Source organism: Coregonus lavaretus (genome assembly GCF_964263955.1).
Source record: "Coregonus lavaretus genome assembly, chromosome: 9".
Lineage (NCBI taxonomy): Eukaryota > Metazoa > Chordata > Actinopteri > Salmoniformes > Salmonidae > Coregonus > Coregonus lavaretus.
In genome coordinates this window covers 37,591,029-37,617,281 of record NC_139996.1, presented here as the reverse complement: position 1 = coordinate 37,617,281, position 26,253 = coordinate 37,591,029, and the positions used below count along the sequence as shown (strand labels likewise).

At 42.4% G+C, this 26,253-nt stretch overlaps 3 protein-coding genes across 4 annotated transcripts; 2 read left to right on the top strand and 1 right to left on the bottom strand.

Annotated features, from left to right (window-relative positions):
* Positions 1-3,002: 3,002 nt before the first annotated feature.
* LOC311135197 (lysosomal phospholipase A and acyltransferase-like) lies at positions 3,003-14,430 on the top strand. The gene is made up of 6 exons (XM_084169126.1): positions 3,003-3,363; positions 4,540-4,696; positions 5,512-5,630; positions 5,755-5,853; positions 13,001-13,225; positions 13,360-14,430. The coding sequence occupies exons 1-6, from the start codon at positions 3,213-3,215 to the stop codon at positions 13,869-13,871; spliced, it is 1,263 nt and encodes a 420-aa protein (XP_084025252.1). The 5' UTR covers positions 3,003-3,212; the 3' UTR covers positions 13,872-14,430.
* A 651-nt stretch (positions 14,431-15,081) lies between these two features.
* On the bottom strand, positions 15,082-21,730 carry usb1 (U6 snRNA biogenesis 1). Of its 2 annotated transcripts, none has more exons than XM_084168752.1 (7): positions 20,534-21,730; positions 16,958-17,124; positions 16,664-16,847; positions 16,423-16,476; positions 16,193-16,298; positions 15,847-15,930; positions 15,082-15,316 (listed from the first exon to the last, which is right to left on the bottom strand). In XM_084168752.1, the coding sequence occupies exons 1-7, from the start codon at positions 20,674-20,676 to the stop codon at positions 15,212-15,214; spliced, it is 843 nt and encodes a 280-aa protein (XP_084024878.1). In that variant the 5' UTR covers positions 20,677-21,730; the 3' UTR covers positions 15,082-15,211. The 2 variants fall into 2 exon arrangements, with proteins under 2 accessions (XP_084024878.1, XP_084024877.1); XM_084168751.1 differs by having other exon boundaries at positions 16,958-17,139; positions 20,534-20,767.
* On the top strand, positions 21,495-25,923 carry LOC311134965 (uncharacterized protein). The gene is made up of 2 exons (XM_084168750.1): positions 21,495-21,580; positions 23,747-25,923. Exon 2 carries the CDS (start codon positions 24,030-24,032, stop codon positions 25,839-25,841), a length of 1,812 nt encoding a protein of 603 aa, XP_084024876.1. The 5' UTR covers positions 21,495-21,580; positions 23,747-24,029; the 3' UTR covers positions 25,842-25,923.
* Positions 25,924-26,253: the final 330 nt, after the last annotated feature.

Genomic DNA, 26,253 nt, shown 5'->3' with positions numbered 1-26,253 from the left:
GAGTCATGTGTCCGCCAAACTGCGCTTCTTAACACCCGCCCGCTTAACCTGGAGTCAGAGGAAACACCATTCAACTGATGACTGTAATTCAGCCTGCAGGAGCTGCTAGAACGCGATGAGCCAAGTAAAGCCCCCCGGCTAAACCCTAACCTAACCCGGACAACACTGGGCCTATTGTGCGCCGCCCTATGGGACTCCCGGTCTCGGCCGGTTGTGACACTGCCTGGGATCGAACCCGGGTCTGTAGTGACGCCTCATGCACTGTGATGCAGTGCCTTAAACCACTGCGCCACTCGGGAGGCCCCCCCTATATATATACAGTACCAGTCAAATGTTTGGACACACCTACTCGTTCAAAGGTTTTTCTTTATTTTTACTATTTTCTACATTGTAGAATAATAGTGAAAACATCAAAACTATGAAATAACACATATGGAATCATGTAGTAACCAAAAAAGTGTTAAACAAATCAAAATATATTTTATATTTGAGATTCTTCAAAGTAGCCACCCTTTGCCTTGATGACAGCTTTGCACACTCTTCACATTCTCTCAACCAGCTTCATGAGGAATGCATTTCCAACAGTCTTGAAGGAGTTCCCACATATGCTAAGCACTTGTTGGCTGCTTTTCCTTCACTCTGCGGTCCAACTCATCCCAAACCATCTCAATTGGGTTGAGGTCCGGTGATTGTGGAGGCCAGGTCATCTGATGCAGCACTCCATCACTCTCCTTCTTGGTCAAATAGCCCTTACACAGCCTGGATGTGTGTTTTGGGTCATTGTCCGGTTGAAAAACAAATGATAGTCCCACTAAGCGCAAACCAGATGGGATGGCATATCGCTGCAGAATGCTGTGGTAGCCATGCTGGTTAAGTGTGCCTTGAATTCTAAATAAATCACTGACAGTGTCACCAGCAAAGCACCCCCACACAATCACACCTCCTCATCCATGCTTCATGGTGGGAACCACACATGCGGAGATCATCCGTTCACCTACTCTGCGTCTCACAAAGACACAGTGGTTGGAACCAAAAATCTCAAATTTGGACTCATCAGACCAAAGAACAGATTTCCACCGGTCTAATGTTCATTGTTCGTGTTTCTTGACCCAAGCAAGTCTCTTCTTCTTATTGGTGTCCTTTAGTAGTGGTTTCTTTGCAGCAACTCGACCATGAAGGCCTGATTCACGCAGTCTCCTCTGAACAGTTGATGTTGAGATGTGTCTGTTACTTGAACTCTGTGAAGCATTTATTTGGGCTGCAATCTGAGGAGCAGTTAACTCTGATGAATTTATCCTCTGCAGCAGAGGTAACTCTGGGTTTTCCTTTCCTGTGGCGGTCCTCATGAGAGGCAGTTTCATCATAGCGCTTGATGGTTTTTGCGACTGCTCTTGAAGAAACTTTCAAAGTTCTTGAAATGTTCCGTATTGACTGACCTTCATGTCTTAAAGTAATGATGGACTGTCGTTTCTCTTTGCTTTTTTGAGCTGTTCTTGCCATAATGTGGACTTGGACTTTTACCAAATAGGACTATCTTCTGTGTACCACCCCTACCTTGTCACAACACAACTGATTGGCTCAAACGCATTAAGAAGGAAATAAATTCCACAAATTAACTTTTAACAAAGCACACCTGTTAATTTAAATGCATTCCAGGTGACTACCTCATGGAGCTGGTTGAGAGCCAAGAGTGTGCAAAGCTGTCATCATGGCAAAGGGTGGCTACTTTGAAGAATCTCAAATATAAAATATATTTTGATTTGTTTAACTCTATTTTGGTTACTACATGATTCCATATGTGTTATTTCATAGTTGTGATGTCTTCACTATTATTCTACAATGTAGAAAATATAAAAAATAAAGAAAAACCCTGGAATGAGTAGGTGTGTCCAATCTTTTGACTGGTACTGTATATATATATATATATATTTATTTATTTTATGTAGGACATTTTTTATGAGAAAACTAAAGGTTGTGCAACATGCCTCTCTTTATGAGGGATAATGGACAGTTGAAATGAGGTTGGTGGACAGAGAAAATGGGTTTCCAGGAGGTGGAAGAGAGGTAGCTATGATGGACGGTTCCAAAATGGCAGCGTCCATGGAATTGTTGCTTGAATCTGAAAGTGCGGCAAGTGAAGTGTGTAACAATGAATGGAAAACAGTCAAATCAAGGAATGGAACAAAATGAGCAAAAGTTGTAGTAGAAGACAAGGACCGGTCCAACAATGCATTTCTTATTGGACTGCATTTTTTGGACAAGGAGGTTAATTTGGGAAATCCATTTTTACTATCGAGGGCTGTGAAGAGAGCAGTGGGAAAGGTGGATTCAATCAAGGTGACTAGAAGCGGCCTTGTTTTGGTTCATTCTGTTGATGAAGAACAGAAGAAGCGTGCACTGGATCTGGCAAAATTCAAAAGGGCAAGAGGCCACAGTGTTGAAGAAGATATGGCGGTGGATGCATTACAATCAGTTGCTAGTGTTTTAAGTCAATCAAGTGATCTGGATACCCTCATTGTGAAGAAGTGGATTTTGTAGCATTTATAGCCACAGTGATTAATTGTACAGCACAAATGTCTAAAAAGTCGAAGAAGCTGGACATCATTATAACTGCAGCCGAGAAGTTTTGGGGGCTCCAAGACTTCACGGCAGAAGCACTGAAAGGACTATTGTCGCTAGGAAATGTCCTGCCCTCACAGGAGTCTTCTGAGCAGAAAAGCAGGTTGATTTTGTTTAGTTAAAAAAAATGTTTTATAGTTTGTATGATATTTTATATATGTATTAACCTACATTATTTCCTTTTTGGGTTCCTTATTATCCACGGGAACAGTAGGTGGCGGAATGCACATTCAATTGTTGCGAACACCATTATACCATAGAAGAAGAAATTAGGTTGCTAAGTCACTTGGTGTAAGCGCTATTGAAATTTGAATATTGTGATCATGCACTTTGTTGAAGATCCCTAACTAGTTGCATTAACGGGGTGCAAGGCTGCCTACACCATTGCCATGTGATTATGAAACTCAGGTCGGAATCGGGGGAAAATAAGACCTGTGCAATGTTGTACACCCTTTTACCTTAATAAAAGAGCCCAACCTGAGGTGTGAAGCTCAAATCGTAAGCCAGCTATTGAAGTTTGGAGGTCCGAATGTCTGGCAAATATCGAATCTCAAACCAACTTTACCAGGGTGGGGAACCAGTGTTATGAGTGAATGGGAGAAATGGTATCCCGTGGATTGACTATCCCAGCGCTCTTCCAGCTGTGTTTGTTGTTGATTTTGGCACCATACATCAAAGGCAGAACATCGGAGAAATGTCTCCCGGGCAATACATGTCGATCTGAAAAACCTCCCGTAGTCCTAAGTAAGTGGTCATTGTTTATCCTTGATGTATAACGTAAGCTAGCTAGCTCTTCTATTTTCATCTATTCATTATTGTGAAACAGATTGCCTGACGGCTTGGCTAACGTCAGACAGCTAACAAGGCTAGTTAGGAGAAACTCATGCGTCCTGTTTCTCAGAATCCTTTTTTTTTTTTTTATGTTCCTCTTGTTGAACTGAAAGGTATTCTTTCTTTACATAAAGGGGGTAAAAAGTAGCTAATATACAAATCAACTAAACTGTTGTTGGTCGATGCATGCTTAATAAGGCTACATTGTTGTCTCCAACTTTACAATGTAACGTTAGTATCTATGTCTCGAATTGTTTACTCGGACTAGTGGAGACATCGCGGTGATTCAGGCTCGAACGACTGACGGGTGGTCATATGACTGGCAAAGAGAACAGAATTTGACTTGGACAGTTTGTTTCCCATGCGCTACAATGTATCTATCGGCCGGTCTATCTAGCTGCTGGCATTGAGAACAGAAAATGATCAATCCTATCGCCTTTAATTATATTCACAAGTTATACAGTTAATCATGAAAATAATTATAGCAGCCTAGAAGTTAGTAGTATGATTTGTATGGTATGTTTCAACAAAGGGTATCTCACTGCCTTATCTAGAGTTTGGCAAGTTACAACATTTAACGGTACCCTAGCAGTATTTGTCTACATACATGTGATAGCGGTCAGTGAAGTTTGCCCTAGGTCAGCGTTTCCCAAACTCGGTGCATGTTTCGGTTTTTGCCTTAGCACTGCACAGCTGATTCAAATACTCAACAAATCATCAGCTTTTATTATTTTAATCAGCTGTGTAGTACTGTGGCAAAAACCAAAACGCGCACCCCTTGGGGTCCCCAGGACTGAGTTTGGGAAACGCTGCCCTAGGGTTTCCTTTCTGGTTTCAGCTTTTAATTTGTGGTTGACTCAGGGTCACAAAGGGTTGTATGTACTCACAGACTCACATGTTGAAATCTAAATCTGAGTTTGTTTCAAATATTTCCAGAAATAGGGTGGTGGGAGGTACACTCAGTGATTTTTCTAGTACATTGGGCTAATAAATGGTAACTGATCAACTTTATCACACTCTAAATTGATAGTGTTCTGCCTTTCGCCAGTCTTTTATTGGCCATCCTCATCATATTGTCTTGTCCCACAGTTCCTGGGGACCTGGGGAACCAGCTGGAGGCCAAGCTGGACAAGCCCAGCGTGGTTCACTACATCTGCTACAAAAAGACTGATGTTTACTTCACATTATGGCTCAACCTGGAACTGCTGGTGCCGGTGGCCATCGACTGCTGGATTGACAACATAAGGTTAGTGCTGCATGAGGTGGAAAATAGGGTGATTGGTGCGAGGAGGGGTTGGGGGTATCTGATTTAATTTGAGCTCTGTATAAAGCTACTGTCAGCATCTCTACTGGCAACTTGATATTAAAAATAAAATAATACTAGTTTAATACTATTAAGTAGCTGGCTGGGTAGGCATGAGAGAGGGATCTGTTTTTCTGTAGCCTAGGTTGAATAGGTTATCTTCTGAACATTGTACAAATTGACCTTTTGAATCCCCTTCTTTGTAATCAATATGTTTTCAACAATTAGTCTGTCTCTCAGAGTGTATAGTTTATTTAACAGTGAAGCCATAGTGTACAACCAGTTGGGTCTTTCTTTTCTCCCCAGTTAGGCCTAGTTCCTCTTGAAATGCAGACATTATACTGGAATTAATTCAAACAGGTGTTTTCAGATGGGTCTCTAACCAAAATAACTACAACATGTCATTGAGCTGTGGCTTTATTCCAGGAACAACTAATGAATTAATATTGTATAATGTAATGTCATTGTAATTAAAGGTAGACTCAGCTAAATTAGTTTGCCATGAGCAGCACCGAGATGCAACACTTTGCTCTCACAGTCACACACAGTATCTGTGCCTGTGCAAGGGATTGCTTCACGCTGTTAAAGTGTGCTAGCATGGACCAAAACAGCAGAGAAGTTGAGCCTCGCGCTTCAACGCTCTTAGTTGTTGTGGGAATTTACCCACTATGCTGTTAATTTTCTGCATCTACGTCATATCGCTAAGTCTACCTTTAACTTTTCTAATATTCTGGCATGTGTCTCTGTCTGTGCATTAGACTGATTTACAACCGCACAACAAGGCAGACAGAAGCACCTCCGGGGGTAGATGTCAGAGTGCCTGGCTTTGGACAGACCTTCCCTCTGGAATACCTTGACCCTAGCAACTACAGTGTTGGTGAGTGGGCCCATCACCCTACCATGCCTAAAGTATCTATTCAACAGACTCCCTAATAGTGTGCGAGTATCTCAGTCTTTTCTTGTGTGTGTGTTTAACTAAGCTACTATTGTTTGTGTTGCAGGTATGTATTTCTTCACCATAGTGCAGGCGCTGGTGGAGTGGGGATACACGAGAGATGACGATGTTCGAGGAGCTCCGTATGACTGGCGTAAAGCTCCAAGTAAATCCGCCTCCTTTCATTCTTACATACACATTTGCTGTAGATACATGTCTGTCAAAGAAACATTTGTGGTCTGATGAACAGAGCTTGGTCTTTGGATGGATTGCATGTCCTTGTGTAAGGAGCTAGCAATGTTATTGACACCCCCCTCAAACTCAACTCTGGACCTCGAAGCCAGTTCCACTGCTTTTTTTCATTCTTCCCCTCTAATCAGGGAGTCATTTAGACCTGGGACAACAGGTGGGTGCAATTAATGATCAGGTAGAACAGAGAACCAGCAGGCTCTGGACCTTGTAGGGTAAGAGTTAAATACCCATGACCTTGAGTCTAAGGGCCCGGGGCTGGGTTTCTACTAAGCTAACATATGGAATTGTTTTAAGATGGTCATACCAAGGATCATTTAGCTATTTGATTTTGAATTATAGGACCCCCGTAGGTTTAAAAAATATATACAGTACCAGTCAAAAGTTTGGACACACCTACTCATTCCCGGGTTTTTCTTTATTTGTACTATTTTCTACATTGTAGAATAATGAATAGTGAAGACATCAAAACTATGAAATAACACATGGATTCATGTAGTAACCAAAAAAGTGTTAAACAAATCAAAATATATTTTATATTTGAGATTCTTCAAAGTAGCCACCCTTTGCCTTGATGACAGCTTTGCGCACTCTTGGCATTCTCTCAACCAGCTTCATGAGGTAGTTACCTGGAATGCATTTCAATTAACAGGTGTGCCTTGTTAAAAGTTAATTTGTGGAATTTCTTTCCTTCTTAATGCGTTTGAGCCAATCAGTTGTGTTGTGACAAGGTAGGGTTGATATACAGAAGATAGCCCTATGTATGGTAAGAACAGCTCAAATAAGCAAAGAGAAACGACAGTCCATCATTACTTTAAGACATCAAGGTCAGTCAATTAGGAAAATTAAAGAACTTTGAAAGTTTGTTCAAGTGCAGTCGCAAAAACCATCAAGCGCTATGATGAAACTGGCTCTCATGAGGACCGCCACAGGAAAGGAAGACCCAGAGTTACCTCTGGTGCAGAGGATAAGTTCATTAGAGTTAACTGCACCTCAGAAATCAGCAATTAACAGCACCTCAGATTGCAGCCCAAATAAATGCTTCACGGAGTTCAAGTAACAGACACATCTCAACATCAACTGTTCAGAGGAGACTGTGTGAATCCTGAGTGGCGCAGTGGTCTAAGGCACTGCATCGCAGTGCTAACTGTGCCACTAGAGATCCTGGTTCGAATCCAGGCTCTGTCGCAGCCGGCCGTGACCGGGAGACTCATGGGCGGCGCACAATTGGCCCAGCGTCGTCCAGGGTAGGGGAGGGAATGGCCGGCAGGGTAGGGGAGGGAATGTAGCTCAGTTGATAGAGCATGGCGTTTGCAACGCCAGGGTTGTGGGTTTGATTCCCACGGGGGGCCAGTATAAAAAAAAAAAATGTATTCACTAACTGTAAGTCGCTCTGGATAAGAGCGTCTGCTAAATGACTAAAATGTAAAATGTAAATGTAAATGAATCAGGCCTTCATGGTCGAATTGCTGCAAATAAACCACTACTAAAGGACACCAATAAGAAGAAGAGACTTGCTTGGGCCAAGAAACACTAGCAATGGATATTAGACCGGTGGAAATTTGTTCTTTGGTCTGGAGTCCAAATTTGAGATTTTTGGTTCCAACCACTGTGTCTTTGTGAGACGCAGAGTAGGTGAACGGATGATCTCCGCATGTGTGGTTCTCACCATGAAGCATGGATGAGGAGGTGTGATTGTGTGGGGGTGCTTTGATGGTGACACTGTCAGTGATTTATTTAGAATTCAAGACACACTTAACCAGCATGGCTACCACAGCATTCTGCAGCGATATGCCATCCCATCTGGTTTGCGCTTAGTGGGACTATCATTTGTTTTTCAACAGGACAATGACCCAAAACACACATCCAGGCTGTGTAAGGGCTATTTGACCAAGGAGAGTGATGGAGTGCTGCATCAGATGACCTGGCCTCCACAATCACCTGACCTCAACCCAATTGAGATGGTCTGGGATGAGTTGGACCGCAGAGTGAAGGAAAAGCAGCCAACAAGTGCTCAGCAAGAGTGTGCAAAGCTGTCATCAAGGCAAAGGGTGGCTACTTTGAAGAATCAAAAATATTTTGATTGAACACTTTTTGGGTTACTACATGATTCCATGTGTGTTATTTCATAGTTTTGATGTCTTCACTATTATTCTACAATGTAGAAAATAGTAAAAATAAAGAAAAACCCTTGAATGAGTAGGTGTGTCCAAACTTTAGACTGGTACTGTGTGTGTGTGTGTGTGTGTGTGTGTGTGTGTGTGTGTGTGTGTGTGTATATACACACACACAGTGCCTTCGGAGAGTATTTAGACCCGTTGACTTTTTCCACATTTTGTTACGTTAAAGCCTTATTCTAAAATTGATTAAATGAATAAAAATCCTCAGCAATCTACACACAATACCCCATAAAGATAAAGCGAAAACAGATTTTTAGACATTTTAGCAAATTTATAAAAAAACAAAAACAGAAATACCTTACATTTTACATAGATTTTGCATAAACATTTTACATACATGGTACTTTTAAATAAAGCAGTCACATAACAATAATACATTACCAAACATAAGCTCTTTAATCCCACCCCTCAGCTACTCTCAGCCCATCCCACCTATCACCATAGACCACCCTCGTTTGGTTTCCATGTGCCATATATTTTTCAATTGTGATGTTTTACATAAATGTCGAACCTTTCTAATCGTATAGTATCCACAGATTGTGAGCTAAAGATGAAAACCTTTCCTACGAGTATTATTATATTATTTATTGACTGACTATAGCTTTCCAAATCGCCCAATACTGCTATTTGTAAGGTTGATTTAAGTGTGTTAAAAAGAAAAATGCTATTTCAACCTCTTTGCAATAAGGAATTGAGACCAAAATCTCAAGAGAAGTTTCAAGTGTTTAATACCAAGGATGCTGTCAGCTGAGTGCATACATTTAGAAAGTTCCCAACACCTCTTATACTCTTCCCTCCTTTTGGTCACCACCCCAGCTATACATTTTATGACCTCAATGAGTTTCCCTTCTCTCCCCTATGGAATGTCCATGGTCCTCTCTTTGTTTACCTACATGTCAGAATCACAACCCGTCCATCTTCATTGTCCTGGGCCTGACCCTGCTCCCTGATCCGAGGCAATTTCCTCTAATCTGATTAGGTCAACCTTTCCAAATTAGCATACACACAGTTTCATGGCCTAAACTCCTTTTAATACTCACAGTAATCATTCACTAAACAGGATACAAACAAACTACAGTTTAACAGGTCCCGTGTAGCTCAGTTGGTAGAGCATGGCGTTTGCAATGCCAGGGTTGTGGGTTCGATTCCCACGGGGGGCCAGTATGAAAATGTATGCACTCACTAACTGTATGTCGCTCTGGATAAGAGCGTCTGCTAAATGACAAAAATGTGAACTTGAAACATACATTTTAACATCAAAAATCTTTTCCCATTTATTTTGCAACCTGTATGGCGCAGCTGTCAACATTTTTGTCCTCAAATGAAACTGACGCCTTCTTCAAAACAATTGAACCTCTCTCCTTGAAGTTCTTGATGATCCGATAAATGGTTGATTTAGGTGCAATCTTACTAGCAGCAATATCCTTGCCTGCAAAGCCCTTTTTGTGCAAAGCAATGATGACGGCACGCGTTTCCTTGCAGGTAACCATGGTTAACAGAGGAAGAACAATGATTTCAGGCACCACCCTCCTTTTAAAGCTTCCAGTCTGTTATTCTCACTCAATCAGCATGACAGAGTGATCTCCAGCCTTGTCCTTGTCAACACTCTCACCTGTGTTAACGAGAGAATCACTGACATGATGGCAGCTGGTCCTTTTGTGGCAGGGCTGAAATGCAGTGGAAATGTTTTTTTGGGGAATAAGTTCATTTTCATAGCAAAGAGGGACTTTGCAATTAATTGCAATTCATCTGATCACTCTTCATGACATTCTGGAGTATATGAATATTGCCATCATCAAAACTGAGGCAGCAGACTTTGTGAAAATTAGTATTTGTGTCATTCTCAACTTTTGACCACGACTGTATGGAAGGCAAACAAGTTCCCTACCTTCTCCCTTTTCCACTTGCCTCCTCCATTTGTGGTAATGCTGCAATCAGTTGGTTGTAAGTTTGGATTGAGCAGACATTCCCATGTATTTTTCGATAGCTGCGTATGTGACATAGCTCCACCGTTTCTATTCATAATATAATTAATAAATATAATACCAATTTTAAACATTTTTTCCATGAAGAATGTTTTTTTTATTAATCAGTATATTTGAGTTTAACCATAACATTTGTTGTAATATTTGTTCTATCTTTTCTGGAGGATAAAACTGAAATTGTAACCAGCTTTGTATGGCTTGTTTAAGAAAGGGCAATACTTTAAACAATATTTCATTTTCAATTTGACGGAAATGAGAAGTTGTAATCTGTATAAAAGGCAAGAAGGCCATTTGAGCCTTTCTTAATAATCCACTGGAGAACCATTTTGGGTTTAAGTATAACTTATGTATGAGTGAAGCTTTTAGTGAGAGGTTTAAAGCTTTAATATTTAATAATAATTGAAGTCCCCCAAACTCATATTCATTATATAAATAGGCACGTTTAATTTTGTCTGGCTTAGCATTCCAAATAAAATGAAATATTTTTTGAACATATGATTTTAAAAAAGAGTCGTCTGGAGTAGGCAGTGCCATTAGCTCCAGAGTTCCTCTGTGGAGATGGGAGAACCTTACAGAAGGACAACCATCTCTGCAGCACTCCACAAATCAAACCTTTATGGTAGAGTGGCCAGACGGAAGCCGCTCCTCAGTAAAAGGCACATGACAGCCCGCTTGGAGTTTGCCAAATGACTATCAGACCATGAGAAACAAGATTCTCTGGTCTAATGAAACCAAGATTGAACTCTTTGGCCTGAATGCCAAGCGTCACGTCTGGAGTAAACCTGGCACCATCCCTACGGTGAAGCATGGTGGTGGCAACATGCTGTGGGGATGTTTTTCAGCGGCAGGGACTGGGAGACTAGTCAGGATCGCGGCAAAGATGAACGGAGCAAAGTACAGAGAGATCCTTAAAGCAAACCTGCTCCAGAGCGCTCAGGACCTCAGACTGGGGTGAAGGTTCACCTTCAACAGGACAACGACCCTAAGCACACAGCCAAGACAACGCAGGAGTGGCTTCGGGACAAGTCTCAATGTCCTTGAGTGGCCCAGCCAGAGCCCGAACTTGAACCTGATCGAACATCTCTGAAAAAACCTGAAAATAGCTGTGCAGCAACGCTCCCCATTCAACCTGACAGAGCTTGAGAGGATCTGCAGAGAAGAATGGGAGAAACTCCCCAAATACAGGTGTGCCAAACTTGTAGCGTCATACCCAAGAAGTCTCAAGGCTGTAATTGCTGCCAAAGGTGCTTCAACAAAGTACTGAGTAAAGGGTCTGAATACTTATGTAAATGTGATATTTCAGTTTACTATTTTTAATAAATTAGCAAAAATGTCTAAACCTGTTTTTGCTTTGTCATTATGGGGTATTGTGTGTAGATTGATGAGGGGAAAAAACAATTTAATCCATTTTAGAATAAGGCTGTAACGTAACAAAATGTGGAAAAAGGTCTGAATACTTTCCGAATGCACTGTATATTCTTATTTATTTGATGAAACATTGTATTTGGCCTTACGGCTATTAGCCCATAGAAACACATTAAATAACAAATTCATACATTGAAAAACAGTAAAAAAATTATCAAAAGGAAGTATGTTTTGACGTTTCTGGCCTATATGTGGGATATATGAAACATTATAAAATATATACATGTATATATATTTGGGAACATGAAATTACCCGTACCTTTGATGTGGAAATGCCCTATTCCAGGTCACAGTTGTAAATGAGAACTTGTTCTCAACTGGCCTACCTGGTTAAATAAAGGTGAAATAAAATTTAATAAATTAACTTCCATAAAAATGTTTTAGCCTGGTACATAACAGTACTTGTGGGGGTCGTAGAGCAAAACGGAGAACAATTGTGTTCGTGAGTCATCTTGCCATAAAGGGGTCATATTAATTTGTATCCCAAACTGTTCGGACACTACAGACGTTTTCATGAGAAGACCGATTTTCGGGATGTCACCTGGTCTGACAAACACCGCTGTAGCTCTGCCACCTTCCACCGCAGATGTGGAAGGTCGACATCTGTAGCTTAAAACAGACATTTTTTTACTGGGATTAAAAAAAAACGCTAATTACATTTCCGCGGACATCGACTATAGGTTAATAGTTTTCATTGTCAGGTTGTTTTTAGCCTTCTATTCTTACCTAATTTCGGTCCAGTCATTGCAATTATGAGCGACATTTAAGAGGAAAAGGAAAGATGGGTGTTGATTAAGACCTTTTAGATGTATTGGATATATACTGAACAAAAATATAAATGCAACAATTAACGATTTTACTGAGTTACAGTTCATAAGGAAATCAGTCATTTGAAATCAATTCAATAGGCTCTAATCTATGGATTTCACATGACTTGGCAGGGGCGCAGCCATGGGTGGGCCTGGGAGGCCATAGGCCTGTATTCAATTCTCTGGCAACAGCTCTGGTGGACATTCCTGCAGTCATCATGCCAATTGCACGCTCCCTCAACATGAGACATCTGTGGCATTGTGTTGTGACATAACTGCACATTTTAGAGTGGCCTTTTATTGTCCCCAGCAGAAGGTGCACCTGTGTAATGATCATGCTGTTTAATCAGTTTCTTGATATGCCACACCTGTCAGGTGGATGGATTATCTTGGCAAAGGAGAAATGCTCACTAACAGGGATGTAAACAAATTTGTGCACAAAATCTGAGAGAAATAAGCTTTTTGTGCGTATGGAAAATGTCTGTGATCTTTTATTTCAGCTCATGAAACATGGAACCAACACTTTACATGTTGCGTTTATATTTTTGTTCAGTGTATATATAAAGTATTGTTATACTAATCTCAGTAGTTTTTGAATGATCAGTCTCATGCACGCACGCACGCACCCCCCCCCCCCCCCCCCTTTTTTTATATGATTTTAACAGATGAGAACAAAGCCTACTTCATGAGTCTGCAACAGATGATTGAGGAGATGGCAGAGAAGGCTGGGGGTCCGGTTGTCCTGATGGCCCACAGCATGGGGAACATGTACACCCTGTATTTCCTGAACCATCAGCCCCAGGCCTGGAAGGATCGCTACATCAAGTCCTTTGTGTCCCTGGGTGCACCTTGGGCTGGTGTGGCTAAAACCCTGAGAGTTGTGGCTACTGGTAAGAGTTTGCATAGGCATGTCTGAACCACAGTAGTAGAGTTACTGTGGGCTGCATACTATTTGTAATGTCTAGCAACCATGTATTTTATTATATCTACACTATTGCATTGGTTTATGTCTCTTTCCTTGCAGGTGATAATAACCGTATCCCAGTCATCAGTTCACTAAAGATCCGCTCACAACAGCGCTCTGCAGTCTCAACCACATGGCTGTTCCCATACTCACATTCCTGGCCTGCTGACAAGGTGCTAATCCAAACACCCACCACCAACTACACAGTGAAAGACTACCAACACTTCTTCAAGGCTATCGACTTTGAAGACGGCTGGGAGATGCGTCAAGACACTGAACCACTGGTCAGTGCACTAGAGCCCCCCAGGGTGGCCATACACTGTCTGTATGGCAGCAGAGTGCCCACAGCGGAGGGTTTTCTCTACACCAACTTTCCTGATACAGACCCCACACTGATTCTCGGAGATGGGGATGGGACGGTCAACCTGCTGAGTGCCACCCAGTGCAAGCGTTGGATAGGCCACCAGACTCAGCCTGTCCATATGCTTGAACTGGAGGGGAATGAGCATGTGGCCATGTTGCTCAACTTTACCACAGTAACCTACATCAAGACCGTGCTCTTTGGCCCCTGAGCGACCTCAACTAACTACTGCCCCTCAGCTTGCTGTCTGATGTGACAAATTCACAAAGATGAAGAACTGGGATAGTACAGAGAGAAGACAACTGATAGGCTTTTGGACACATGACGGTCTGCGCCTGAGGAGGAAGTGATGGCGGCAGTAAAATGTTTTATCCTATTTTATTATGAATTATCCCCTCAGCAGACGATTGCTGTTTGTTCCCCTTAATGTCGATCAAAATTTTACTATGTTAATTGATCATATTTGGAAAGGACTTTCCCACTTAAGACTCAAGATTACCAGGTTGTTTCCTGTTGTGCTGAACCAAAAACGATTTACTATGTGATCCTCAGAATTAGCAGTATGTCCAATATTGAGCTGTGATGAATTAAGAAAATCAGGGGCTTTTTGTGGAGGCTAGATTGTTTACAGCACAGGGAGATGCGGTCTGATCAGCTATGTCATTGCGCTATGGTTGGGCTTGAACAATATATTGCTGGAACTATCATGATCTGTGTGTTGTGCTGCCTTGTGACGATTAAGTAAAATGTAATGTTAAACATTGCTTTAAGCCGGCCTTCTGTGTGAGTGCTTTGTTATTAAAGTAAGAAGGGGTGACACTTCAACTCTGTTTCAATATCAGCCTCATCATAGGTTCCTCTACCCTAGTCTCTTCTCACATCCGCTGAGGAGCGTGCCTGCAGAGCGCCTAGTCTGGCAAAAACAGACTACCTCTTCCCCTCTGAGGTCTTAACACATCTACTTTCACGGATCAAACAGGATCTACCATATGAACATGCAACACTTAATAAGGGTTTCTGAACTCATCGCGTCTTATCGTCTGGATTGTAATGTTAGGATTATTCTATCCTATTGTACCTCTTAAATATAAAAAGGTTAATGGGTCTATCCTACTAGTTCACATCAAGTCAAGCTCTTTTTAAAGAATGGATTAAGGGCTGTGAAGATTAATGGAACAGATTAAAGTTTTAGTTGACAACTACCGTTTTATAGGTCACATGTTGCCTTTAACTTGGTCAAGTTGTCTTGTGTCATACAGTAACTGTAGCAGCAATGCTTGAATACATAAGTGTTTTATCAAAACAAGCCTCACACATGAAGATGTGTGCAATCTTCAAAGGAAGTTGCTTGATAAATATCGCACCACTGCCGTTTTCTAGATTGAATCGAATAACCTTTCAAGAGGAGGTACAACTCTCACTCATTTTACAAAAATATAGATACTTTTATTGATTGTCTCATTATGAACATTGATGTCACGTTTCGCTGTTGAGGTATCCTAACATTACAGTTGACCACAGACTGAATGAGAACTGGTTTCGTCATCGTTGTCAGTGTAGTGGAATGGAAAAGGTCTTGTTCCCAGACTTACATCGCAGCTCTTGACAGTCCAGTCTCAAGAGGAAGGGTCCATCCTCATGGGAGTCAACCAGACCCTGATGGAAGAGAGAACACACAAGGGGTGCATTCAGTTAAATTGAACGTTTGCTACGTGGCGTAACAGCTTGTACTGAACGTCCAACATTCTTAAACAGATGCTGAGGTACGTTTGCTCCGTTTGGTGGCGGGGTGTGGCTTGAAGCAATGAGTGATGTATTTAAAGGGCAGTGGTGTATTTTGAACCCACAACCCAACCCCTCTGTTTTTCAAATGGTCGTTCAGAACAGCACAGCACCGTTTAATTGAATGTTGCATTACGTTTTTTCGTACTGAATGCAGCCTTTAGGCTCTGAGTGAGTCACTGGGGCTGTTTCATTCCCCTGATTGGATTAGATAGCTGATGAGATCAACATGGCAGAAACTAGATGAAGTTAGCCTATGGGTTGCATCTATCAAGTCCTCACAAAGCCACAGGTGGAGGAAACAGCTTTCTGTGATGGGTTTCACAGCCACAGATGATATTAATAGATGAGATTACCAAATTAAACAGATACATGGACAGAATAAACATAAGAACAGGTCATACCTGTAACTCCTGCAGACACTCTTTGCGAAAGTGTTCAGTGCAGTCACCAACACACCAGGCCAGACTTATATGGAAGGAAGGATTCTAGAAGAAAAGTGAAAGTTCAGTATTCACTCTTGATCTTATACAATACTGTATATTTGTTTATCAATTCCTTGCTCAACAGTGCCACTAGTGTCTGAAACATGCTCCGCAGCGACCAAATCCTAAATCAATGCACCTAACAAAGGAGAGGGTTATAACAGATGTTTGAGAGATGTCCGAAGAATTTGGTGAGAGATAGAACAGTGATGGGTTGGAAATTGATAGTGTATTTGTAATACGCTAAATTGTTTTGTGTTCAGACCTTGTAAAAAGTGTCAAGGTTGAACTCCTCCATAGTGCTGTCCACTGCTTTCATAAGCTCTAGTAGCTGAGCCTGTCCTGTGGAGACTTCCACAGCCAGGAACGTCCTGTTGGGGAGAGCAGAAGACTAGACCGTAAGACTAGCTGCAAAAGAAACCATACGTCTAACTGCTTTAGAATGCACGTCCTCACTCATGCTGTCAATGATCGTGATAAGAGATCTTACTGTACCTGGTTTTCTCATCATTAGAGTAGACCTTCAGCTTCTCAGCCAAACAAATGAACCTATAAACAAGATCACAATAATTTTACCTCATCCAGACTATTTAGCATAGTATTTGTTTCCTGCCTGATTACTTCTGGTGACATGCATCCTCTAACCAAAATATAACAATGGAGAATAGTAACACCCCTTCCACATAAACAAAGGGACAAAACATAATAGTTGGGTATACTGAGAAAAATAGCAGACCTCCTGCCATGTGCCAAGCCTGTTCTGAGGGACTGTATGAAAGGCTGGATCCAGTGATGCCTCAGAACCACTGTCTTAGATAAACTGAGGTGAAACTCATCTGTACGAGTGAGGGAGAAGCTATGGGAAGCTGCTACTTCAGTCATCTCATCAAGCAGCTCCAAGAACCCTTCCTCTGGGATGTCTGAGGGAAATAAGAAGAAGCTGGGGATGTTACAACCGACAGCAAGCAATCCTTCAACACATAAACATTGTGTATATTAGTGTATGCATCTCTGAAGATAAGGCATTTACATGGAAAGAACACGTAAGTGGCCCAGTTTCCTCTCTCGTGTTTGAAGGAACGAATCCGTCCACCATGTTGCATGCTGTCTTCAGTTGGTGGGTCCTCATCTTCCTCTGTGAACATGTCCAGCACACTGCCAGGAACAGGCAGTCTGGACTTGGAGTTGTCATCCTCCCTATGCACAGACACACTTACTGAGATGTGATTGTGATTACAGGTATCAATGCAGGTTCCTTGGCGTACACATCACTGACAAACTGAAATTGTCCACCCACACAGACAGTGTGATGAAGAAGGCGCAACAGAGCCTCTTCAACCTCAGGAGGCTGAATAAATTTGGCTTGGCACCTAAAGCCCTCACAAACTTTTACAGATGCACAATTGAGAGCATCCTGTCGGGCTGTATCCCCGCCTGGTACGGCAACTGCACCGCCCGCAACCGCAGGGCTCTCCAGAGGGTGGTGCAGTCCGCCCAACGCATTACCAGGGGCAAACTACCCGCCCTCCAGGACACACCTACAGCACCCGATGTCACAGGAAGGCCAAAAAGATAATCAAGGACATCAACCACCCGAGCCACTGCCTGTTCACCCCGCTATCATCCAGAAGGCGGCTTTAATAATGTTTACATATCTTGCATTACTCATCTCATATGTACAGTACCAGTCAAAAGTTTGGACACGCCTACTCATTCAAGGGTTTTTCTTTATTTGTACTATTTTCTACAGTGAGGGAAAAAAGTATTTGATCCCCTGCTGACTTTGTACGTTTGCCCACTGACAAAGAAATGATCAGTCTATAATTTTAATGGTAGGTTTATTTGAACAGTGATAGACAGAATAACAACAACAAAATCCAGAAAAACGCATGTCAAAAATGTTATAAATTGATTAGCATTTTAATGAGTGAAATAAGTATTTGACCCCCTCTCAATCAGAAAGATTTCTGGCGCCCAGGTGTCTTTTATACAGGTAACGAGCTGAGATTAGGAGCACACTCTTAAAGGGAGTTCTCCTAATCTCAGTTTTTTACCTGTATAAAAGACCTGTCCACAGAAGCAATCAATCAATCAGATTCCAAACTCTCCACCATGGCCAAGACCAAAGAGCTCTCCAAGGATGTCAGGGACAAGATTGTAGACCTACACAAGGCTGGAATGGGCTACAAGACCATCGCCAAGCAGCTTGGTGAGAAGGTGACAACAGTTGGTGCGATTATTCGAAAATGGAAGAAACACAAAAGAACTGTCAATCTCCCTCGGCCTGGGGCTCCATGCAAGATCTCACCTCGTGGAGTTGCAATGATCATGAGAACGGTGAGGAATCATCCCAGAACTACACAGAAGGATCTTGTCAATGATCTCAAGGCAGCTGGGACCATAGTCACCAAGAAAACAATTGGTAACACACTACGCCGTGAAGGACTGAAATCCTGCAGCGCCCGCAAGGTCCCCCTGCTCAAGAAAGCACATATACAGGCCTGTCTGAAGTTTGCCAGTGAACATCTGAATGATTCAGAGAAGAACTGGGTGAAAGTGTTGTGGTCAGATGAGACCAAAATGGAGCTCTTTGGCATCAACTCAACTCGCCGTGTTTGGAGGAGGAGGAATGCTGCCTATGACCCCAAGAACACCATCCCCACCGTCAAACATGGAGGTGGAAACATTATGCTTTGGGGTTGTTTTTCTGCTAAGGGGACAGGACAACTTCACCGCATCAAAGGGACGATGGACGGGGCCATGTACCGTCAAATCTTGGGTGAGAACCTCCTTCCCTCAGCCAGGGCATTGAAAATGGGTCGTGGATGGGTATTCCAGCATTACAATGACCCAAAACACACGGCCAAGGCAACAAAGGAGTGGCTCAAGAAGAAGCACATTAAGGTCCTGGAGTGGCCTAGCCAGTCTCCAGACCATAATCCCATAGAAAATCTGTGGAGGGAGCTGAAGGTTCGAGTTGCCAAACGTCAGCCTCGAAACCTTAATGACTTGGAGAAGATCTGCAAAGAGGAGTGGAACAAAATCCCTCCTGAGATGTGTGCAAACCTGGTGGCCAACTACAAGAAACGTCTGACCTCTGTGATTGCCAACAAGGGTTTTGCCACCAAGTACTTAGTCATGTTTTGCAGAGGGGTCAAATACTTATTTCTCTCATTAAAATGCAAATCAATTTATAACATTTTTGACATGCGTTTTTCTGGATTATTTTGTTGTTATTCTGTCTCTCACTTTTCAAATAAACCTATCATAAAAATTATAGACTGATCATGTATTTGTCAGTGGGCAAACATACAAAATCAGCAGGGGATCAAATACTTTTTTCCCCTCACTGTATATTGTAGAATAATAGTGAAGACATCAAAACTATGAAATAACACATATGGAATCATGTAGTAAGCAAAGGACAGATTTCCACCGGTCTAATGTCCATTGCTCGTGTTTCTTGGCCCAAGCAAGTCTGTTCTTCTTATTGGTGTCCTTTAGTAGTTGTTCCTTTGCAGCAATTCGACCATGAAAGCCTGATTCACGCAGTCTCCTCTGAACAGTTGATGTTGAGATGTGTCGGTTACTTGAACTCTGAAGGACTTATTTGGGCTGCAATTTCTGAGGCTGGTAACTCTAATGAAGTTATCCTCTGCAGCAGAGGTAACTCTGCGTCTTCCTTTCTTGTGGCGGTCCTCATGAGATCCAGTTTCATCATAGCGCTTGATGATTTTTGTGACTGCACTTGAAGAAACTTTGAAAGTTCTTCACATTTTCCGGATGTACTGACTTTCATGTCTTAAAGTAATGATGGACTGTAATTTCTCTTTGATTATTTGAGCTGTTCTTGCCATAATATGGACTTGGTCTTTTACCAAATAGGGCTATCTTCTGTATACCCCCCCTACCTTGTCACAACACAACTGATTGGCTCAAACACATTAAGAAGGAAAGAAATTGCACAAATTAACAAGGCACACCTGTTAATTGAAATGCATTCCAGGTGACTACCTCATGAATCTGGTTGAGAGAATGCCAAGAGTGTGCAAAGCTGTCATCAAGGCAAAGGGTGGCTACTTTGAAGAATCTCAAATAAAATATATTTTGATTTGTTCAACACTTTTTTGGTTACTACATGATTCCATGTGTGTTATTTCATAGTTTTGATGTCTTCACTATTATTATACAATGTAAAAAAAAATATGAAAAAGAAAGAAAGAAAAAGCCTTTTAATTAGTAGGTGTCCAAACTTGACTGGTACTGTATATACTGTATTCTATACTATTCTACTTTATCTTAGTCCATGCCCTGCTCTGTCATTGTTCATCCATATATGTATATTTTTAATTCCATTCCTTACTTAGATTTGTGTGTATTGGGTTTATGTTGCGAAATAGTTAGATATAACTAGAAGCACAAGCATTTCGCTACACCCGCAATAACATCAGCTAAACACGTGTATGTGACAAATACAATTTGATTTGAGGAAAACAATTAGGAAAAAGCAACTTAAAACAATGAGACATACTAGTTTGAGAGATATCATAGGCTATCTAGCTGATGATAAAGAATAGTTGAAACAATATTTGGGAAAGGAAGTTACCTCGCTTTGTGCTCTTCTGATTTGTGCTTCTTCCTCAACGAGTTGTCATCTTTGTGCCAACTTTGCTTCCTTTTTGTTACATCCCCCCCTAATTGTAAATGTTCTGTCTCCTCTTCAGAGCTGCTACTATAGCTGACTAACATTCTTCTAAGCAAAGCTCATAAATCAATATATCAATTCTTATATCAAGTTTCTTGATTTGTGTCATAAAAAAATAAAAAATAATAATGTGCAGTAACGATACAGAAACGTTGACAAATGAATGGCTTCCGATAAAAACAAACAGTTGTTGTGGGTAATTTATGTCCCCCTGAAACAAGTACGTTCAAATAGGTTCCATATTCAGTGACGTTTTGTTTTGAAATAATTTGGACAGTAGCCTATATTTAATCATAATTTACTTAATGTTAGTATCATTTAACTAGCTACTTATGTGGAGTATTTCAAATTCAATGTGATTGTTTTGTCAGAAGTGATTATTTGTAACATCCTGCCTTTATAGTAGCATGATCTTCTAGATAGCATAGCAAGGCAGCCACACACCCTTACTTACAATCAAATAACACTATTTGTGAAAATTCACAAGTGTATTACTGTAATGCATAGCTATACTAATTGAAGAAAGATAAATGCTATTCGTTGCAGGTTCCGGGTATATGCTGTGAGCATGCCAATTAAACATTGGATCATTCATGTTCCCGTGCCTGGGCAGGATCTCTGAGGCTAGCCAGTTAGCTAGCTAACGTTTTATTCCAAATATTCTCGCCTTTTTAAACGGGAGGAGAATGGCTTTGGCCTAGCTATCACACATTGACAGGGTGTTAACGAAGTTACCCCTCTGGGCAAAATAGAATATTAGAAATGTAGTGGGGTCATTTCGAACGACACAAAAGCTCTGAATTCGTCGGCCCTGGTGGCAAACCCGCTTGAACAAGAGACAGACCGAGGCTGCGTAGATGAAGGAACATATTGTTCGGCCTACGAAGAATTTGTAATTTCTGGCAAAATTGTCAGACTCTACAAATAACTTTCAGTGTAACGTTAAAGGTATGTTACCAGTAATACTGTCCTCAATATGTCACAAGTGTCCTGCTTCTGTTGATCAGTTAGCTAACAACGTCAATAGCCAAATATTTTCCTAGCCCAGCATTAGCAAATGCTAACTAGCTACCTCGCCATACAGATTTCTGCTGCTGCAATCTGAGACTGTCGCCCGCCACTGTAAAAATGATGGGCCGTATAATTTTCTCCCTTTTGTGGCAAATGGCGTAGTTAGCTAGGTAAATCGAGTTTTTTTCTACGGTTAGCATTAGTGCGCGAACACCGACCAATGGATGCGTATTGATTGTGTTCACGCTGTGGATTATTTGGATATGCATACAACCAATACTGTAATCATGGGGGGATGGGGGTGAAGGATTTCTTCAAATGGGATGGCAGAGAAACGGATGGGTCAAATACTCGTCACCGAAAGCCTGCCAACACAGACAGATCGTTGATCACCCCAAACCAATATGATTGACACATTCTGAAAGGGGTAGTGGCGTTCTGCTGACCCGATAAAATGTTGTTGAAAAAATAGCCTGGACTCAGACGTACCAGTTTAGATTGTCTGCCTCTCTGTTATACGTCTAAAATGAGGGCACTTGTTTGGATATGGATATATTTCAGTGTGTTTGTAGTGATGGATCATTAGACAGGTAAGTAGGACTGAAGTAGCCTATCCTTCTAGAGCTTTAATCTGATGGATGGATAGGGTTATTTCCATGTAAAACCCATGAGCACCACCAACGTGAAGTTTATAGGAACGTATCACATTTGGTGTCAAACGAAAGCTAAGAGTATGTTTTGGGGAAATGAAGGCATAGATACGTTTTTTAAAACAATTTTCCATCCTAAAAATGTAGTTAGGAATAAGCAAAGGCTTTGATTTCTGGTCACACAGATGGAAAAGGGGTCTTAAAAAACATCTACTAGAAAAAGTATTAAAAGGTATTAGAAATACATAAAAACACAGTAATGTTGAAGTAAAGGCCCCTGCCAACTAATATTAACAGTTATTAACATGTATATTTAGTTTGACACAAATTATTTGCCTTCTTAAGAAATATTGCCTAGTGTCTATTCATTCTGTTACCAAAAACCAACATATCTTTAAGATATTTTCTGATTTCTCTCCCATATGAGGAGGGAGGATTATGAAAGTTCACAGAGGTAACAATTAAAGGTAGACCTACCAATTAGTTAGTGTTTTTACTGATAACAATTTTGTTTATGAATTAAGTGATTAAAACGTGTCTCTCTGTGGTAGGTCTGGACCAACCAAATTTGGTCATGGTTCGGGGCAGAGCTCATTAGAATAATGTATAGAATAATACCCAAACATGCAAAGGAGGATATTAAATGTTTCTACCTTTGTGTACCTATTCAGGATACATCACCATGAAGAGAATCACATTCATAGTTATGCATTTCTGTATAGTACAGATCAATAATAATAATATGCCATTTAGCAGACGCTTTTATCCAAAGCGACTTACAGTCATGCGTGCATACATTTTTGTGTATGGGTGGTCCCGGGGATCGAACCCACTACCCTGGCGTTACAAGCGCCGTGCTCTACCAGCTGAGCTAAGGACCCATGATGTCATTCTGTTACCGGGTGTTGATCCATTTCATTTAGTGTAGTTCAATAAACAATATATATATATATATTTTCACTCAAGGTGTCATATCATAGCTGACAACTCATTATTTCTGCAGACATCTTTGAATCTTAATTTGGAGTAGATATTGAAGAGTTTTTGGAAAACGTGGTCACATAAAAAAACTGAGGGAGATTTTACTGTTATTCTGTTACCAAACTTTCCATCTGCATTGTTCCTCAAGTGTGTTTTAGTAACCTTTTCAGTGGCAATTGTTAAAAGTAGACTTCTGCATATAGTATGGTTTGTTAAACTTTGCAATCAATGTTTTTTGCTTGGCATACATTTTAAAGTGAAAAAGTGAGTCAGCCTCACTCTGTTACTGTGGAATTGCCCATATAGGAGTAGCAGTGTTGCTTCCTCTGAAGTCTATGCTTTTGGGCTCTGAAATTTTATTCTGTCTCAGGGGAAGTCTCTGTGAAACTGAGATTTTGCACATCTTCTAGGAAGCCATACCACACACTGTAGTAATGAATAGTTGAATAATAATCGTTTCCTTTTCTTGCAGTTATCAGAAGAGGACTGAAGACGCGTGGAGACGGTGTATTTTATTTGTTCTAAATGTGTCTTTGCAGCAGGTGTTATTCCTCTGCATATTATTTTCAGACACAATCTATTGCATCCTAAAAACAAGCCCTTTTTATATTTTCTAAGTGCTTATGTTTGCCACTGACATGACAGACTAAGTTACTCAGATTTTCCACCCCATCCACCTATTAACGTACCTTTTGATTTTTCTTCATAAAAAGACCCACTACAATATAAAACTGAATCCCTACACGAGAGCCAGGATGACCGAGGCGTGGCAGCAGCACGCTGTTGCTCCCCCTCCGGTGGTGCACACCATACCACCAGGGGCGGAGAACGCGTTGGGCTGTGCCGTCTACGGTATCGTCCTGCAGCCTGACCCTGCTCTGCAGCAGTCGCAGCAGCAGCACCAGCATGGCCAGCAGCACAGCCAGCAGCATGGGCAGCAGCAGCAGCACCCTGCCCAGGTACAGCAGCCTTCTCTGCAGGTAGGGGGCGAGGGCGGCCACAAGTGTGGGGCATGCGGCCACGACATCTCCCACCTGGCCAACCCACATGAGCACCAGTGTATGGTGAGCCAGGACCGCTCTTTCCAGTGCACCCAGTGCATGAAGATCTTCCACCAGGCCACAGATCTGCTGGAGCACCAGTGTGTGCAGGTGGAGCAGAAGCCCTTTGTGTGTGGTGTGTGTAAGATGGGCTTCTCCCTGCTCACCTCGCTGGCACAGCACCACACCTCACACAACAGCACCAACCCCATGAAATGCTCTATTTGTGAGAAGACCTACCGACCGGGCTCCTCTGGGAACACCACCCCTAGCTCCTCTGCTACCAACCCTCAGCAGCCATCTGCTGATGGAGCCTCCTCCAGTGGGAGTGCGACAGTGGGATCCTCTTCCTCAATTACATTTCCATCGGCCCGTGACAGGCCCTACAAGTGTTCTGTCTGCCAGAAGGGCTTCAGGCACCTTTCAGAGCTGGCTCGCCACGAGCGTGTGCACACCGGAGAGAAGCCCTTCAAGTGTGACACATGTGACAAGAGCTTCAGCCAGTCCTCTCACCTGGCCCATCACCAGCGCACCCACAGCTCTGAGCGCCCTTACAAGTGTGCTGTGTGTGACAAGAGCTTCAAGCACCGCTCCCACCTGGTGCGCCATATGTACGCCCATTCCGGAGAGCACCTCTTCAAGTGCAACCTGTGTGAACTGCACTTCAAGGAGTCTTCTGAGCTGCTGCATCATCCATGCCACCCACAAGGCGCACGCCCCTTCCGCTGTGCCACCTGTGGAAAAGGCTTCAAGCGTCCGTCAGACCTGCGGCAGCATGAGCGCACTCACTCTGAGGAGCGTCCCTTCCACTGTGAGGAGTGCCAGATGAGTTTCAAACAGCAGTATGCCCTAGTGCGCCATAGGCGCACACACAAAAACCCTTCTGACCGCCCCTTCAAGTGCAACCTTTGCGACAAAGGCTTCCTGCAGCCATCCCATCTGCTGTACCACCAGCACGTCCATGGCATGGAGAACCTGTTCAAGTGCGCGTCCTGCCAGAAGGAATTCAGTCAGTCAGGAGAGCTGCTGCGCCACAAGTGCGGTGAATCGTCCTCTTCATCTAGGGACACAGACAAGCCCTACAAATGTGACGTATGCGGCAAGGGATACAAGAAGAGTTCGACACTGCAGCGACATCAGAACTCACACTGTCAAGAGAAGCCCCTGAAGTGCTCCCTTTGTGACCGCCGCTTCCTGTCATCCTCAGAGTTTGTGCAGCACCGCTGCGACCCGTCCCGAGAGAAGCCCCTCAAGTGCCCCGACTGCGAGAAGCGCTTCAAGTACTCTTCTGATCTGAATCGGCACAGGCGAGTCCACACCGGGGAAAAGCCTTACAAGTGTGCAAGCTGTGATAAAGGCTTCAAGCAACGGGAGCACCTGGCCAAGCATCAGAGTGTGCATTCCAGAGATGCCCAGTTCAAGTGTGTTTGGTGTGGAGAGCGCTTTGGAGACCTGGGAGCTTTGCAGGAGCACACAGTCCAGCACACAGCTGAAGGAGGGGGTTACCCTGTGCCACCTTGCATATAGTTATGCCCCTCCATTCTGTACAAGTTCATAGCAAACGTCCCTGTCTACCATTAATTTGCAGCACCCAGCTTAACACACTTGAACTGGGCATCTCTGGAGTGCACACTCTGGTGCTTTCCAGAGATGCCCAGTTCAAATGCTTTGGAGACCTGGGAGCTTTGCAGGAGCACACAGTCCAGCACATATCTGAAGGAGTGGGTTACCCTATTGTAGGTTACTCTGTGCCACCTTGCATATAGTCACGCCCCTCCCTTCTTTTCCAGTTCATAGCAAATGTCCCTGGCTAGCCCTAATTTCCCCCCAGCATATAGAATCCATAACCTCACCCCACCCCAAAAAAACCATACAAATGATCATTGTCTCATAAAAATGGAAGTCACAGCTTCTCATTGTACTGCCAAGTGTCACTGCT

Excerpts from the sequence above, each read along its gene's own strand:
- usb1 (XM_084168751.1), bottom strand. The coding sequence starts at position 20,676 with ATGTTAGTCAGCTATAGTAGCAGCTCTGAAGAGGAGACAGAACATTTA. Across the intron at positions 16,477-16,663 it reads GGCTTGGCACATGGCAGGAG|GTTCATTTGTTTGGCTGAGA; the intron begins GTCTGCTATTTT and ends TCTTGTTTATAG. Across the intron at positions 15,317-15,846 it reads AGTGTCTGCAGGAGTTACAG|GGTCTGGTTGACTCCCATGA; the intron begins GTATGACCTGTT and ends CTCTTCCATCAG.
- LOC311135197 (XM_084169126.1), top strand. The coding sequence starts at position 3,213 with ATGGGAGAAATGGTATCCCGTGGATTGACTATCCCAGCGCTCTTCCAG. Across the intron at positions 4,697-5,511 it reads TGCTGGATTGACAACATAAG|ACTGATTTACAACCGCACAA; the intron begins GTTAGTGCTGCA and ends TCTGTGCATTAG. Across the intron at positions 5,631-5,754 it reads CCCTAGCAACTACAGTGTTG|GTATGTATTTCTTCACCATA; the intron begins GTGAGTGGGCCC and ends TTTGTGTTGCAG.
- LOC311134965 (XM_084168750.1), top strand. The coding sequence starts at position 24,030 with ATGACCGAGGCGTGGCAGCAGCACGCTGTTGCTCCCCCTCCGGTGGTG.